At 41.5% G+C, this 15,027-nt stretch overlaps 1 protein-coding gene across 2 annotated transcripts in view; it reads left to right on the forward strand.

The window, feature by feature from the left end:
• The window catches only part of PLA2R1 (phospholipase A2 receptor 1), a gene marked incomplete at both ends in the record, with an annotated part of 124,325 nt that overhangs the window by 70,779 nt on the left and 38,519 nt on the right, over nt 1-15,027 (forward strand). For both annotated transcript variants that reach the window (XM_080667890.1, XM_080667889.1), the window contains 2 exons: nt 11,328-11,530; nt 13,374-13,519. In XM_080667890.1, coding sequence (XP_080524016.1) covers nt 11,328-11,530; nt 13,374-13,519 — 349 coding nt within the window. The remainder of the gene's footprint in view (nt 1-11,327; nt 11,531-13,373; nt 13,520-15,027) is intronic.

Below are 15,027 nucleotides of genomic sequence, written 5' to 3' on the forward strand. Positions count from 1 at the left end.
TTAAACTGTGGTACATCCAGACAATGGCATGCTATTCAGTGCTAAAAATAAATGAGCTATCAAGCAATGAAAAGGCATGAAGGAAACTTAAATGCATATTGCTAAGGGAAAAAAGCCAATCTGAAAAGGCTACATACTGTGTGATTTCAACCATATGACATTCTGGAAAAGGCAAAACTATGGGACCATAACAAGATGAGTGGTTGCCAGGGGTTAGTGGGAAGGGACAGATGGTGGACATATGTCTTTATACATTTGTCAAACCTATAGAATGTTCAACACTAAGAGTGAACCCTGATTTAAACTGTAGACTTTGGATGATAATGGTGTGTCAATATAGGTTATGGATTTTAACAGATATACCATTGTGGTATGGGATGTTAATAGGGGGTGGTTTGTATATGTGGGGGCAGGGGGCATAAATAAAGTTGTACTTGCCACTGTTTTCCTGTGAACTTAAAATACTCTCAAATATATAGCTTATTCTTGATTTATAAAACTGTACTTTTTAAAGATGTATGCCAGATGAAGTTAAGACAAGATGTTTTTGAGTGTATAAGCATCAGTTTCGAAAATTTATATAGTAACTGGTGACTTTGCATAGCTCTAAACAAGAAACATCCCAGTTCACTTAGTAAACAACCTTCTCATTCTACAGACCTATGAATAGTATTAAAATGCAGAGATTAATAAAGTTCCATGTCATACTTTTACTGAAGAAAAAAAAATGCTTGGGTATCATTTCTAATATATTTTGGGATTTAAGAATGTCTATGCCTGTCAAAATAAATTAATGCATTTTGAGTAGACAAAATTCTTGGTTTTTAATGTTACCTTCCTTGGGGCATATTTGGATGTCTGAAAGCTGGGATTGAAGCAGAGGTCCTTGTCATTCATGAGTTTCTGCTATAATTTGAGTGGCACTACTCTTTTTCTCTTTTCCCTGAAGCAAAAATAATACCGTGATGCTCAGTTTGGCAGCTCCTGCTGATTGACATTGAGTAAATTGTCTCTGAATAAGATGAAAATGTAAATCCTTTTTGGAAGAAAATAGCAATATAAGAGCCCCTATGTTTCCTGTTTTCTTATAAATTGCAGCTCACAGAAACACCATCCTAAATCATTTTTTTCCTGCCTGTCACACACACACACACACACACACACACACACTCCTTAGCTTAGTCCCCACGTCAAAATCTTAATCCAGCCCAGACTGACTATATGACCACTGAATAGGAAGCCTGCAGCCTTTCTATAAACTCAACCAAGATGTTCTCCTATGTCAGATTATCAAAATAGTCGATCTGCAGTGGAATCATAGTTGTGCCACTTTTTTCAACTTTGTGTTATGTTCTCCAAATATTATAATGAACCACCATATACCCATCACCCAGTGTCATCAACTATCAACTCATGGTCCATCTTGTTTCACCTATATCCCCACCCACTCCCCCCACTTCCCTATTGTTTCATAGCAAATCTCAGGCGTTATATTGTTTCATCCATAAATATTTTAGTATTATCTCTAAAAGATAAAGACTGATTTTTTAAAAAATAATACAATTATCATACCTAAAAGTAATTAACTATAATTCATAACAAATCTTCAGTTAGTGTTCAGATTTCTAAATGACTCATAAATATTATGTAATGTATTTTACAATTTGTTTGAATCGAGATCCTGGAAACTTTAACACATTGCAATTGGTTGATAAGTCTCCTAAAATCTTTTAATCTCTAGGTTTCCCTCTTTCTTGGCCCTGCCTCTTATTTTTTTATTTGTTGATGCCTAGATCCAATGATCCATGAAGGGTTTTTTCATTTGTAGCTGGGGAAGGGAGTACAGTTTTATAAGGTGTAATTTCTTTCAATCAATATTTTTGTTACTTTGTGACACAGTTTTCACAGGAAAGACAGAATAAATGCTTAATCCTTCCCTTTACTAGGTTTTTAAATTATTTGTTTACTAGAGGCCCAGTGCATGAAAATTCATGTACTGGAGGGGGGTGGTCCCTCAGCCCATCCTGCCCACTCTCACAGTCCGGGAGCCCTCAGGGGAGGAAGGTGACTCAGTGATCAGGGGAAGGCAACACCCCCATCACACCTCTGCTGCTGCCATTGCCAGCCCTAGTTACCTGAGCCTCAGGTGGCCCTGGGCGGCTGGGCAGCTGCCATCCAAGGCCTGCCTGTACCTTGGGTGTCGGCTGGGCAGCTGCCATCCAAGGCTTGCCTATGCCTCGGGCCAGCCCTGGGCGACTGGGGGACTGAGGGCAGGTCTGGCAGCACCATGCCCCTGCCGCCCCCTCAGCTGGGTTGAAAGGACTGTGGGACTCGGGTGGGGCTGAGGGGACTGGGTGCCGCCAGCTTTGTGATGGTGTGATGCTCAATTTGCATATTCCCTCTTTATTAGATAGGATAAGCATCCTGCAACAGTGACTGGTTTTGTTTTGTTTTTTCATTGATTTCTGAGAGGAAAAGAGAGGGAGAGAGATAGAAACATCAACAATGAGCGAGAATCATAGATCGGCTGCCTCCTGCATGCCCCTCACTGGGGATCGAGCCTGCAACCCAGACATGTGCCCTTGACCGGTATTGAACCCAGGACCTTTCAGTCCACAGGCCAACACTCTATCCATTGAGCCAAACAAGCTAGAGCAGTGACCAGTTTTTTTAGCATTACTATGAAGTAAGGGTTTTAAATATGTTTGATATGTTTTAATCCACTGCAATTGTTATCTTTTTTTTAATGTAAATGAAAATCTCAAGCACTACCTCCTGAGTCCTCTTAATAACACTGCTAGTCTTCGTAGCTTTCTTGCTATCTGGTCTGACAAGATGTAAGTTTCTGATCTGGATCTAGAAACACCCATTTCATCAAGGAACCCTGGTTCATCTTCATGGGAAATGGTATTATTTCAGTATCACAATCCACACATAGGAGTGCTCACTTCTTGTTGGTTTGTATTCTTCCTAGGCTATTTCAGTGAACACAGCTAGAAAGTGTGTGTGTGTGTGTGTGTGTGTGTGTGTGTGTGTGTGTGTGATGAAATCTCAAGTTCAAACTGATATTTTCAATTTGAATTCAGGACTACAAGGGTTTTGCTTAACCTGTTTTATGTATGCATTTCTTTTCCTTTTTTTAATTTATTGTCTAAAGTTTTACATATGTCTCCTTTTTCCCCAACTGACCCTCCTCCCCAGCCATTCCCACCCCGGGGAAGCCCCCACCGCCCCCGTGTCTGTGTCCATTGGTTATGCTAATATGCATGCACACAAGTCCTTTGGTTGCTCTCTAACCCCCTCCCTCCCCTGCCATTTGTCTCTGGATGCATTTCTTTTCTTTCATGCCAAAATTTCCTGTTCTCAAAGCACTAGGAAATTCTGAGGTTTTTATTAAAACAACAGCAACAAAGAGACTCTATGGTACTTGGTATTTTGAGAAAAGTAACTATTCAGAAAAAACAATTTTGATCCTTATTAACTGGTGCCATTAATTAAAGGGAAAATGACAAATAGGGCCTTTCTCATTTAGGGGGATGCTAATGTATTGAAACTAAAATGGACTTTGTACTTTGATTAAAGATTCAATGTAAATGGAGGCTGCTCAATAGTGAAAGAAAACAAATGAGTCCATACTAGCTAGGACATTAAAAAATGCTTTCCCAAGTTACATTAGAGTTTCATAGATGTCTGTACATCTATGTAACCCTTTAAAATCACTATTTTGCATCCATCTCAAACCCAGGCTCTGTGACAGCGGTTTTGTTTCTAGATCTAGATGCCTCTGCAGAACAGGCATATTTCACACGTGGAATAACGCCAGGGCACATTTACCCTGACTGTCCCAAGTCAGGGGAAATTTGCCAGGAAAATGGGTCCCAGTAAAGTAAGGCTGATCTGTTTTCTTGGAAGTGCCCTGCTCAGAGCGAGGAGTAGTAAAAAGCCTGCCCAGCCAGCAATAGATAGGCCAATCCACAATTCTGAGGTTCCTCAGAGGTCTGAAATGACTACCACATAAGTGATGACAAGCTCAATCTGAGCACCCTTTAGTGCTTTATATAATTACTAGTATATGAGTAACTGTCATACAAGGTAAAGATGCGGTCATAGATATTCAGGGAAATGCTGTAACCACACAAAGAAGAGAACATGGTGAGGGGCATGAGAGGGAGCTCCATGGAAATAGAGGCAGATTATTTGAGGAGAAGATTCAGTCCTTCATTCGACAACTATTTATTGAATGCCCACCTACGCTGTACCTTGACATTGTCTCATAGTAGACTCAGATAAATCTGCTTTCAAATTCTAGAACAAGTCCTCACTAACTATGTAGACTTAGGCAAGTTACTAAGCCTCTGTGCCTCCATATACTAATATCTGCCTCAAATAGTTTTTGAAGTTCAACAGGGAATTGACCATATAAAATGCCTAGCACAGTATCAGGTGAATAGACAGAACGCCTTCCCTGTCCCAGTAGCTTCACTTTTCCCCATGTTGAATCTCAGAGGAAAGTCGGGGGTGGGTGGGTGGGAAGAGATCAACCAAAGAACTTGCATGCATATATGCATAACCCATGGACACAGACAATAAGGTGGTGGAGGCTTGGGGGGGGGGGTTGGGGGTGGTGGCAGGGGCAAGCTATAAGGGTCAATGGGAGACAAAAGAAGACATATGTAATACTTTCAGCAATAAAGATTTAAAAAATATAGATGATAGATAGATAGATAGATAGATAGATAGATAGATAGATAGATAGATGATAGATAGATAGATAGATGATAGATAGATAGATAGATAGATAGATAGATGATAGATAGATAGATAGATGATAGATAGATGATAGATAGATAGATAGATAGATGATAGATAGATAGATAGATAGATAGATAGATAGATAGATAGATGATAGATAGATAGATGATAGATAGATAGATAGATAGATAGATAGATAGATAGATAGATGATGATAGATAGATAGATAGATAGATAGATAGATAGATAGATAGATAGATAGATAAGAAGGCCCAGCTATAGTTCCCTCCTGGCCCTGAGGTATTTGGCCAGAGAAGAGGAAAGTGGAGGCTTTCCCAGCTCAGTTCATCTTATATGGTGAGATAGCTTTGCCAAATGGAAGAGACTGGAATGGTGAACTGGAATTTCTTAAAAGACTGAAAGTTTTTCCATTCATGTTTGAGGGAGAGAGTGGGGGAGGAGGGTTTGAGGGAGGGTAAGACAGGTTAGGAGAATTAGTTTAAATGTGAGCTTTGCCACTTTGGAATAGGATGATAGTTTTTCTTCTTCAAAGGAAGAAGCAAACGAGTTATTGAATTTGAGAACTATTTCTCTAGGAGAAAAACCACCTCTGCTCTTTCCCACACCCTACCCTTATTTGGCTTTGCAAGCATCCCCACAATATGTGATTATAAATTCAGTTTATACCTCCCTTAGCCCAGTCTCCCTTTATGACACCATTTTACTGCTTCTTTGGGGCTGAGATTCTAAAATTTGGGTCAAATGTTCCATTAAGTTAACCACTTTAGAATAGCAGTAACACTCCTGCAGCACTTCGCATCTTCATCGCTGTTCACAGACATCTCTTCTCCACTAATGAAGATGAGTTGAGTATCCATAGTATCCAAAACCAAAGCTATTTAATCATTGTCTGGTGGGGGAAAGCGAGGCAAAATGCAAGGCCAACAAAAAAGTACATTACATTTTAAACTTGCTGATTCAAGCTTTAGAAAAATTCTTTGAACCTGCAGGCAGAACGCATGCCACAAAATTCCAGCTTTTTAAGGAAAACAGCCAAAATAAGAATCTCGAAGCAACATCTTAGGGGTGGGTGTAGCCCTTGATATTTTTGGGGTGCCTTTTAATACATTGTTTCATTTGCTTTTCATTCAAACCCAGGAGAAGAAAAGAGATTATTATCCCCATATTCTAGATAAGCTTTTTGTGTGTGTGTGTGATGAATATAATCTGTTTAAGATTCAAATTACTAAATGTTTGTGCTGGGACTAGACCCCTAGACCTCCGGCTCCAAGTCAAAGGCTGCTGGGAAAGGAAGGATGGAAGAAACAGATGGGAGTGCATGGGTCCCTTCCTTTTTCACTAGAGCTGCCTATTAATATAAGACTTTGAGCTTCCATGTGGATTTCCACAGTTCAGTTTCATTAGAATTTCATCATGCAGAGCATGCAGCATCTCCTTTATTGTTCACTAGAGGCCCAGAGCATAAAATTTGTGCACCGGGCGGGGGGGAGGGGGTGTCCCCTCAGCCCAGCCTGCGCCCTCTCCAATCCGGGACCCCTCAGAGGATGTCTGACTGCCAGTTTAGGCCCGGGATCAGGCCTAAACTGGCAGTTAGACATCCCTCTCACAATCCTGGACCGCTGGCTCCTAATCGCTCACCTGCCTGCCTGCCGGGTCGCCCCTAACTGCCCCCCCCCCCCCGCCAGCCTGATTGCTGCCCCTCACTGCCTCTGCATGCCGGCCTGATAGCCCCTATCTGCTCTCCCCCTCCCCCGTGCACAAATTCCCCCCCCCAGCCTGATAGCCCCCAACTGCCTTCCTTTCCAGCCTGGTCACTCTTAACTGCCCCCCCTGCCCACCAGGTTGCCCCCAATTGCCCCCCTTGTCAGCCTGGTTGCTCCTAACTGCCCCCCCAGCCAGCCTGGTCACCCCCAACTGCCCCCCCCACCGGCCTGATTGCCCCTAACTTCCCCCCCTGCTGTCCTGGTTGCCCCCAATTGCCCCCGTGCCAGCCTGATTGCCCCTAACTGCCCCCCACTGCCAGCCTGGTCACCCCCCAACTGCCCCTTCTGCCAGCCTGGTCACCCCTAACCGCTCCTCCCTGCCAGCCTGGTCACCCCTAACTGCCCCCCCACCGGCCTAGTCACCCCTCACTGCCCCCCCTGCCAGCTTAATCACCCCCAGCTGCATCCCCTGCTGGCCTGGTCACCTCTTACTGCCCCCCCCTGCCAGCCTGGTTGCCCCCAACTGCCCCCCTCTCTGCTGGCTTGGTCTTCCCACACAGCCTGCTATTCAGTCGTTTGGTCGTCCCTCACTAACCCCCCTGCCAGCCTGGTCGCCCCTTGCAGCCTGCTTGTTCAGTCATTTGGTCGTCCCTCACTAACCCCCCTGCCGGCCTGGTCATAGGCAACCATCTTGTGAGGGCATGAGGGTTAATTTGCATATTACCTCTTTATTATATAGGATGACCTGCTAGATTGTGAGATGCATTTTGAAACTGCCTTCAGCAGTACTGCAAGGCTGCATACATGGGAGGTTGCGGTTACATGCTATAATCTCTCCTCCTTGTCTGGCCCCCAACATTTCATCTTTAACACTAACTAGTTGTTCTAGTCAATGGAACCCACTAATGGCCTTTCTATGGACCAACTTTCTCTTGACTTGCTTTTATTCTCTGAGAGTCATACTAATTATGTTTCCTTGTTTAAGACGAGTCATTTTCACCTTTGCAGGTCTGTTTGATACGTCAGTGTACACACACACAGGATTGTGAGCTTCTTGCAGATGGGTGCTGTCTTGTTGCTGTTCTACCCAGCGTGCACCCAAGATTGTTGAAGACACAAGCAGTTGTTCTTTAGCTCCCTTATTCTTTCTCTATTTTACACTCCCGTGTTCCTTTAGGAGAAGTTCTTTGTACATCTTGTCTTTTTTCTTCTCTCACTCTTCATTTTTCCCTCTCTTTAGTCTTTCTATCAGCATAAAACAACCAAAGGTAATTGCCCTGTATCTAAAAAAATGAAACCACTCCTTCTGAAGGGAAATTAAACAAGACAAATACCTGGTACTGAGTGATTACATTTTTAAAAGCCCCTTTAGGTCCAGAAGCATCACAAGTCTTCAGATGCTTCATCTATAATCAGTTGCTTTTTTTTATAAGCACTTCTTGAAAATTATTTTCACTTTCTCATCCTTCAAAGCTCAGCAGACGTTACTTTCTGCAAATCCTTTACTGATATTCTGAGACATTCCATCATCCTTCTGAATTCTCCCACAGAAATCTGGACACACAGTTCCTATAGCACTTCCCACATTATGTTGCCTGCAATTAAGCATTTAGGAGTCTGTGCCTCACACTAAATTAAGAGTTGGGTTTTGTTTGTTTTGTGTTGTGTTATCCTTCTGTTTCTCACAGCTCATATACAGCCTAGCCTGGTATATAAATGTAGACGTACCATTTTCTTGTTGTTGAATGTTGATTTAATTAATTAGATGATCACTCTGGATTCAAGAAAAAAAGCTCACTCTGTTTTTATTTTATTTTTGAAATGGGATTATCTTCTACGATGCACTGAAATTTGAAATGTACTTTTTGCCTGTCTTATGAGTTGTATGGATTTGGTGACAAATTTGAGGATCTTAACCTAGAAGTTATTTCTATGGGGAAAATGTTTTATTTTTCAACATGTTCAAACATACAGAAAAGAATAAAATGCAGTTTTGTCCATAACTAGAAGGTCTTTTCCTTTTCCCAAAGTCTGCCCTTACTCCTGCCCCCAGAGTTTCACCCCGCTTTAGAATTTATCTCATTCTCTCCACTCTACCATGGTTTACAGTTTGGTTTTCTGTTGTGTCCCTTGCAAATACCTTGAATCCATCACTCGCATATTATTTCCTGCTCAACCTACTTCTCAGAGGATACATGCTATGCATTTTTTCATTGTTGTGTCACATTGGTATCTCAAAGCACAACATGCACACATACTCAAGAAATGGTGAGTTAAGAGAAACCAAGATGGCGGCATAGGTAAGCACCTAAACTGCTGCCTCGCACAACAATTTCAAAACTACAACTAAAAGACAGAACGGACACCATCCAGAACCACAGGAAAGCTGGCTGAGTGAAAATTCTACAACTAGAAGGAAAGAGAAAAGCTCACAGAGAATTGGAGGTACGGCAAAGGGTCTTTGTGCGCGCAGAGAGGAAGGGTGGCTGAGAGCCTGGCTGACTTTCTCTGGCGGAAGGGGGAAGGAAGCCCCTGACCGCAATGAACCCCAGTTCTGACTGCACTGAACCGCAGTTCTGGGCGAGCCCCTGGGGACCCACGCTCTTGTGGGGGGAGTCTGGACTCTCGGGCCGAGACTCGGGAGCTGGGGAAGGCAGAAGTCTGAAGGCACGCGCGTGCCAGTGCGCACAAAGGCTGCGGAGGTTGCCACAGGCTTTCCCTAGTGGAAGGGAGTCAGAGGCTCCTGACTGCACTGAGCCCAGTTCTGACTGCAGTGAACCCCAGTTCCAGGCGAGCCCCTGGGGACCCACACTCTTGTGGGGGGAGTCTGGACTCTCGGGTGAAGACTCGGGAGCCGGGGAAGGCAGAGGTCTGAAGGCGCGCATGTGCGCGCAAGGGCAAGGCTGACGGGAAGCCAAGACTGAGACTCCACCCCATCCAAGTTGAGCACAGAGGCTATTGCAATTTGGCAAGTCTAATCCTATAAGGCTGTCTCCAGCACCGAACTTCTCCCAGCATAGACACAGCTGATCCTTACAGCCAACTGGCCTGGAGGTCAATTCTTCCCAGTGATACCAACAACAATAAAGACTTAATTACAACAAGGCTGTACACACAGTCCACAAAGGGGTACACCAAGAGTGTCCACCTCAGGTTAACTGGGGAGGCAGACCCACTGGGCCATATTGGAAACCTAGCACACAAATCTACCTTACCAACTCAGGGAAGCAATGAAAATGTGGCGTCAAAGAATCAGATCGCAAACGAAAGAAATGGAGGAAAACAAATGACTGGATATAGAATTCAAAACCACGGTTATAAGGCTTTTCAAGAATATCCTAGAAAAGGCCGATAAATATAACGAGACCCTCGAAGATATGAAAAAGGACCAACTAGAAATTAAACATACACTGACTGAAATAAAAAATATTATACAGAGACCCAAAAACACACTAGAGGAACACAAAAATCAAGTCAAAGAATTGAAATACAAAGAAGCAAAAAACACTCAACCGAAAAAGCAAAAAGCAAAAAAAAAAATCCAAAATGTTGAAGATAGTGTAAGAAGACTCTGGGACAACTTCAAGCGTACCAACATCAGAATTATGGGGGTGCCAGAAGAAGAGAGAGAGCAAGATACTGAAAACCTATTTGAAGAAATAATGACAGAAAACTTCCCCCACCTGGTGAAAGAAATAGACTTACAAGTCCAGGAAGTGCACAGATTCCTTTTTCCTTCAAACAAAAGGAATCCAAAGAGGACCACACCAAGACACATCATAATTAAAATGCCAAGAGCAAAAGACAAAGAGAGAATATTAAAAGCAGCAAGAGTAAAACAGTTAGTTACCTACAAGGGAGCACCCATACAACTGTCAGCTGACTTTTCAACAGAAACTATGCAGGCCAGACGGGAGTGGCAAGAAATTTTCAATGTGATGAATAGCAAGAACCTACAACCAAGATTACTCTACCCAGCAAAGCTATCATTCAGAATTGAAGGGCAGATAAAGAGCTTCACAGATAAGAAAAAGCTGAAGGAGTTCATCGCCACCAAACCAGTTTTATATGAAATGCTGAAAGGTATTCTTAAAGAAGAGGAAGAAGAAAAAAGTAAAGAGAAAAATTATGAACAACAAATACATATCTCTCAACAAGTGAACCTAAAAATCAAGTGAATTAAAAACCTGAGGAACAGAATAATCTGGTGAATATAATAGAATCAGGGGCATAGAAAGGGAGTGGACTGATATTTCTCAGGGGGAAAGGGGTATGGGTGGTTCATGAAGAGACTGGACAAAAATCATACACCTATGGATGAGGACAGTGGGGGGGAGGTAAGGGCAGAAGGTGGGGTGGGAACTGGGTGGAGGGGAGCTATGGGGGGAAAAAGGAGAAACAATTGTAATAATCTGAATAAAGATTTATTTTAAAAATAAAATAAAATAAAAAATAAAATAAATAAAAAAGAAATGGTGAGTTAAACTTGTTTTCTGCACAGTTAAAAATTCAATAATTCAATGTAGAAGGATGTTGGTGTTTGATGAGACGGGAGATATTTCAGTTTCAAGTTGGAACAGCTCCTAGTTTTCCATCATTTGCCATCTGAGCTCAAAATGTCCAAATTTCAAGCTTCATAGTTTCTCTTCTCTCACTTTTCCATCTTCTATTCTTTTCTCCAGGGAGGATGAGAAGTGAGATAATTATGCCAATAAAGCATTCTTTTTCACCTTTACTGTTCTGTCTGGGTACTTCATTTTGAGATGTCAATTATTCAACACTCTAAAGAGGTCTTCTGAGCACAAAGTGTTCTAGTTGACTGGTGTTAAAAGTGTTGCTTTCTGCTTTTAGGCTACAGTGGTGGGTGTGTTGTCATGCGAGGAAGGAGTCCACCTGGCCGCTGGGAAGTGAAGGACTGTACGCACTTTAAAGCAATGTCCCTGTGCAAGCAGCCAGTGGAAAGCCGGGAGAAAACTGAGCATGAAGAGAGATGGCCCTTTCACCCCTGCTATTTAAGCTGGGAGTCAGAACCAGGCCTGGCCAGCTGCTTCAAGGTGAGGTCAAGGTTACATGGGCATTCTCAATTGGACCAACGTTATTTCAATTTTGTCCATGTATCCCAAATTCTTTATTCCAGAACAGTGTCTGGCACACAGAGGTGCTTAATTAATATTTGTCAACTATCTCTATCATTTCAGTTATAGTCCAAAATAATTTTTAAGACAAAAGAATGACATATCCCTGGTGACACTGAAGTCCTCCTCATAAGGATTGATATCGGGTTCCCAGTCACTATTGTTCTGGGTATGAAAATGATGTAATTCCATATCATGTGCAAACAAATGAATAAAGTCCCTATTACGGAATACTATACTACCATTCTGCTGCTAAGGATAGCTTTTGCAGCTTGCCAGACACCTAAAGATAAAACACATTAATACACACAGTTGATATGTATGTGTGTGTATGTAAATAATGTTGAAGAAATATCTTTTTGCAAAGCAGCTTTAGATGTTAGATTTAAATCAGCACCTACAATCTTCTTGTCAGAAATATGTATTTTTGAAATATGTTTTTGTTTGATGGTTTTGTCTTTGGTTCATTTTATAAATAGAGATTTCCAAAATCATGGGAGAAAGTTCTTTTCTGGTATGTGGGCATATGCAAAGCAGAAGGAAGATGGCCTCTCTCTCTAGAGATATTGCATATCTATAGATGGCATGAAATACCTGTGAATGCACTCTATTTAAATATCTATGTGTATAATCCTACATTCATTTCATGCAATAATAGGCCTAGAAGTGACCTCACAGAGCAATAAGTTGAACCTTAGAAAGGAGTAAGCTGACGCTAGCAAGATGAAGTGATTTACCCAAGATCACAACTATTTATTGACAGAGCTGGAATAAATTCCTGATCTTGGAACTCCTTTTTCTACTATATATTACCCTAACACGTCAGCAAATGTCTGGTGTGTTTGATGGGTATTATGGTAGGATTTATTAATTTAAAGTGATTTGAGAAAAGGTTCCCAAAGGAGGTGAGTTTTGACATATAATTTAAAAGATGGAAAGGCTGTGCTATGGTCCACAGGACTGGGAAACCTGTTCCTTCTGGTCTCAGCAGATCAGAGCCTCGTGAAGGCTGGCACCAGAGGCTCAGGCTTAGTGTTGGGCAGTTAAAAATAAGGAGGTTGCAGAGGCACTGGATCCAGAGCTCTGGGTCTTAGGTCCCTCATCGTTGATCTTAAATAAAATCAAAAGCAGACCCGCCATTTGAGTGACTTCTTCCTGTTACTGTGAGGACTGCTGAAAAAAATAGGACAGTTGAGAAACAGCAGAGAATTTAGGTACAACTCAGACCCAAAGACCCTAGAATTAGACCTGCCCTAGGTCCCAGGTCTCATTTTTTATTTCTTGCCATGGGTCAGCCAGATGCATGATCATTCAGCCAATTCTAATTTGTCAGAAGGCAATCTGGAAGGACAGAAATCCATGGGCTCTGGAAGCAGGGAGTATTGGGTCTAATCCTCACTCTGCCTGTTTGTAGCTGTGTGACCTGAAATTTGTAATCTTCTTAGTCTGACTCTCCTCATCTCTTGACAAACATTTATTAAGGGACAAGTCATGGGAAATTTAGGAGGAAAAAAAAGAATCCTCAAGCAGTTCATTGATAAAAACAGTTTATTATACACGCATAAAGTTGTTGTGAGAATAAAAAGAGATAATAGTTTTACAATAGACACGTTCTAATTCAATAAATGCTATTTCTTCCTACTGGCTCAAGCTTTAATAAAAAATAATGACAACAATTAAATTACTATTATTTTCGTGTCCAGAATCAAATAGCCTTACCTTTTCTGTGACAGTGTCAACTCTATTTTCTTTTACTATACAGGTATTTCACAGTGAAAAAGTATTGATGAAAAGAACATGGAGAGAAGCTGAAGCATTTTGTGAGGAATTTGGAGCTCATCTTGCAAGCTTTGCCCATATCGAGGAAGAGAATTTTGTGAATGAGCTTTTACATTCAAAATTTAATCGGTAAATACTTGTTAATTTTCAAAAATTACAATCAAATGTTCTGTCTCCCAGTAATGGCTACTTAGGAATGAGTATCCCTAATATTTGTTTAAAATCTCAAATATTTGTTTTAAACCTAAAACCATTAGCTTCGGGATATGAAAGAAAAATATATACATATAATTTTATATGTATATTGCACCAAGTTCTCATTCCATAAAACAAAGAACTAAGTGACATTGTTTTGATATTTGAAATATTTTCTGTGCCTAAAATCAGAATTTTGGAGCTTTTCTGCCAAACTCAGAAATTATCTAGCCCAGTGATTTTCAAAGTGCTGACTGAGGAGCAGGAAGGGGCCTAGTAGGCAGAGCTCCTGGTTCCTTGCTCACTGACTCACCAGAGCAGCTCCAACCAGCTCCACTTCTAGTTATTTTGTATATAATCAAAGTCCATGTAAGCTTTTGTTTGAAAAAATCAAAGTCCCACTGATTAAAAAAAAAAAAAACAATTCCAATCCAACCCTTATTTTACATGTTCACTTATCTGTGTCCATCTTGCAAATTTATAGAATCTTTGAGTTCCATAGAGTTAGAAAGTTAATTACTTTTAAATGGGAAGAAAGCATAAGTGATCTTGAGCTGCCCTCCACCCACAGGTGGGAATTCCTTCTACTCCATCCCTGGGGTCATGCACTGTCTGCATGATGCCTTTCAGTTTCAGAGTGCTCCCTACTTGGGAGAAAGAAAGCCCATTCCATTGTTAAAGGCTGGTTTCTTTCTTTTCTTTTTTTAAATTTAATTTATTGGGGTGACATGGTTAATAAAATTATACAGATTTCAGGTATACAATTCTACAATACATCATCTGTGTACTAATATTGTACTGTGCCTTCAGCACCCCAAGCCAAGTCTCCTTCCATCACCATTTATCCCCGCCTAAAAGGCTGGTTTCAAAGATCAACCTTCTAGTAAGCCAGAGCAACTAAGATCAAGTCTAACCTACTTTCAAATATTTAAAGGCAGCCACCATGTCCTCTTTTAGTGAGTCTTCCCAGCTCTTGGCCTCTTTATCTAGAATGTTCTTGTCAGTTCAGTACACATTTTGGGCATATCTTCTATAAAAAGGGCACTGTTATATGCACAGCAGACTTGAGAATCTAATAGGCATGACAGACAAAAATCTGGCCCCAAGGATGTTGTGGACTAAGCGGGGGTCAGGCCTCCATGGCTCCATACATTTATTTAATGAGAACAAGTTAACACCAGCTACTCTGCTCCAAGCTCTGGAAATCTGGAGTGTCTATGAAACACCTGCCTGCATCGCAGAGAAAATCCAGAACTGTTTGTTGATGAACACCCTAGCCTTCCCCATAAGATTCCTTTGGGGCAATCCCATAAGACAGTGATTTTCAGCCACGGCACACTGGTGTGCCACAAGAATTTTTAAAATATGCAATACCTGACTAGTCAGGGGCACTGACCTCTTTTCTCTTAGACTGTCAAATTTAAAAATGACAATAGCCAACA

This window comes from Plecotus auritus, assembly GCF_963455305.1.
Source record: "Plecotus auritus genome assembly, chromosome: 5".
In the NCBI taxonomy this organism is placed as follows: domain Eukaryota; kingdom Metazoa; phylum Chordata; class Mammalia; order Chiroptera; family Vespertilionidae; genus Plecotus; species Plecotus auritus.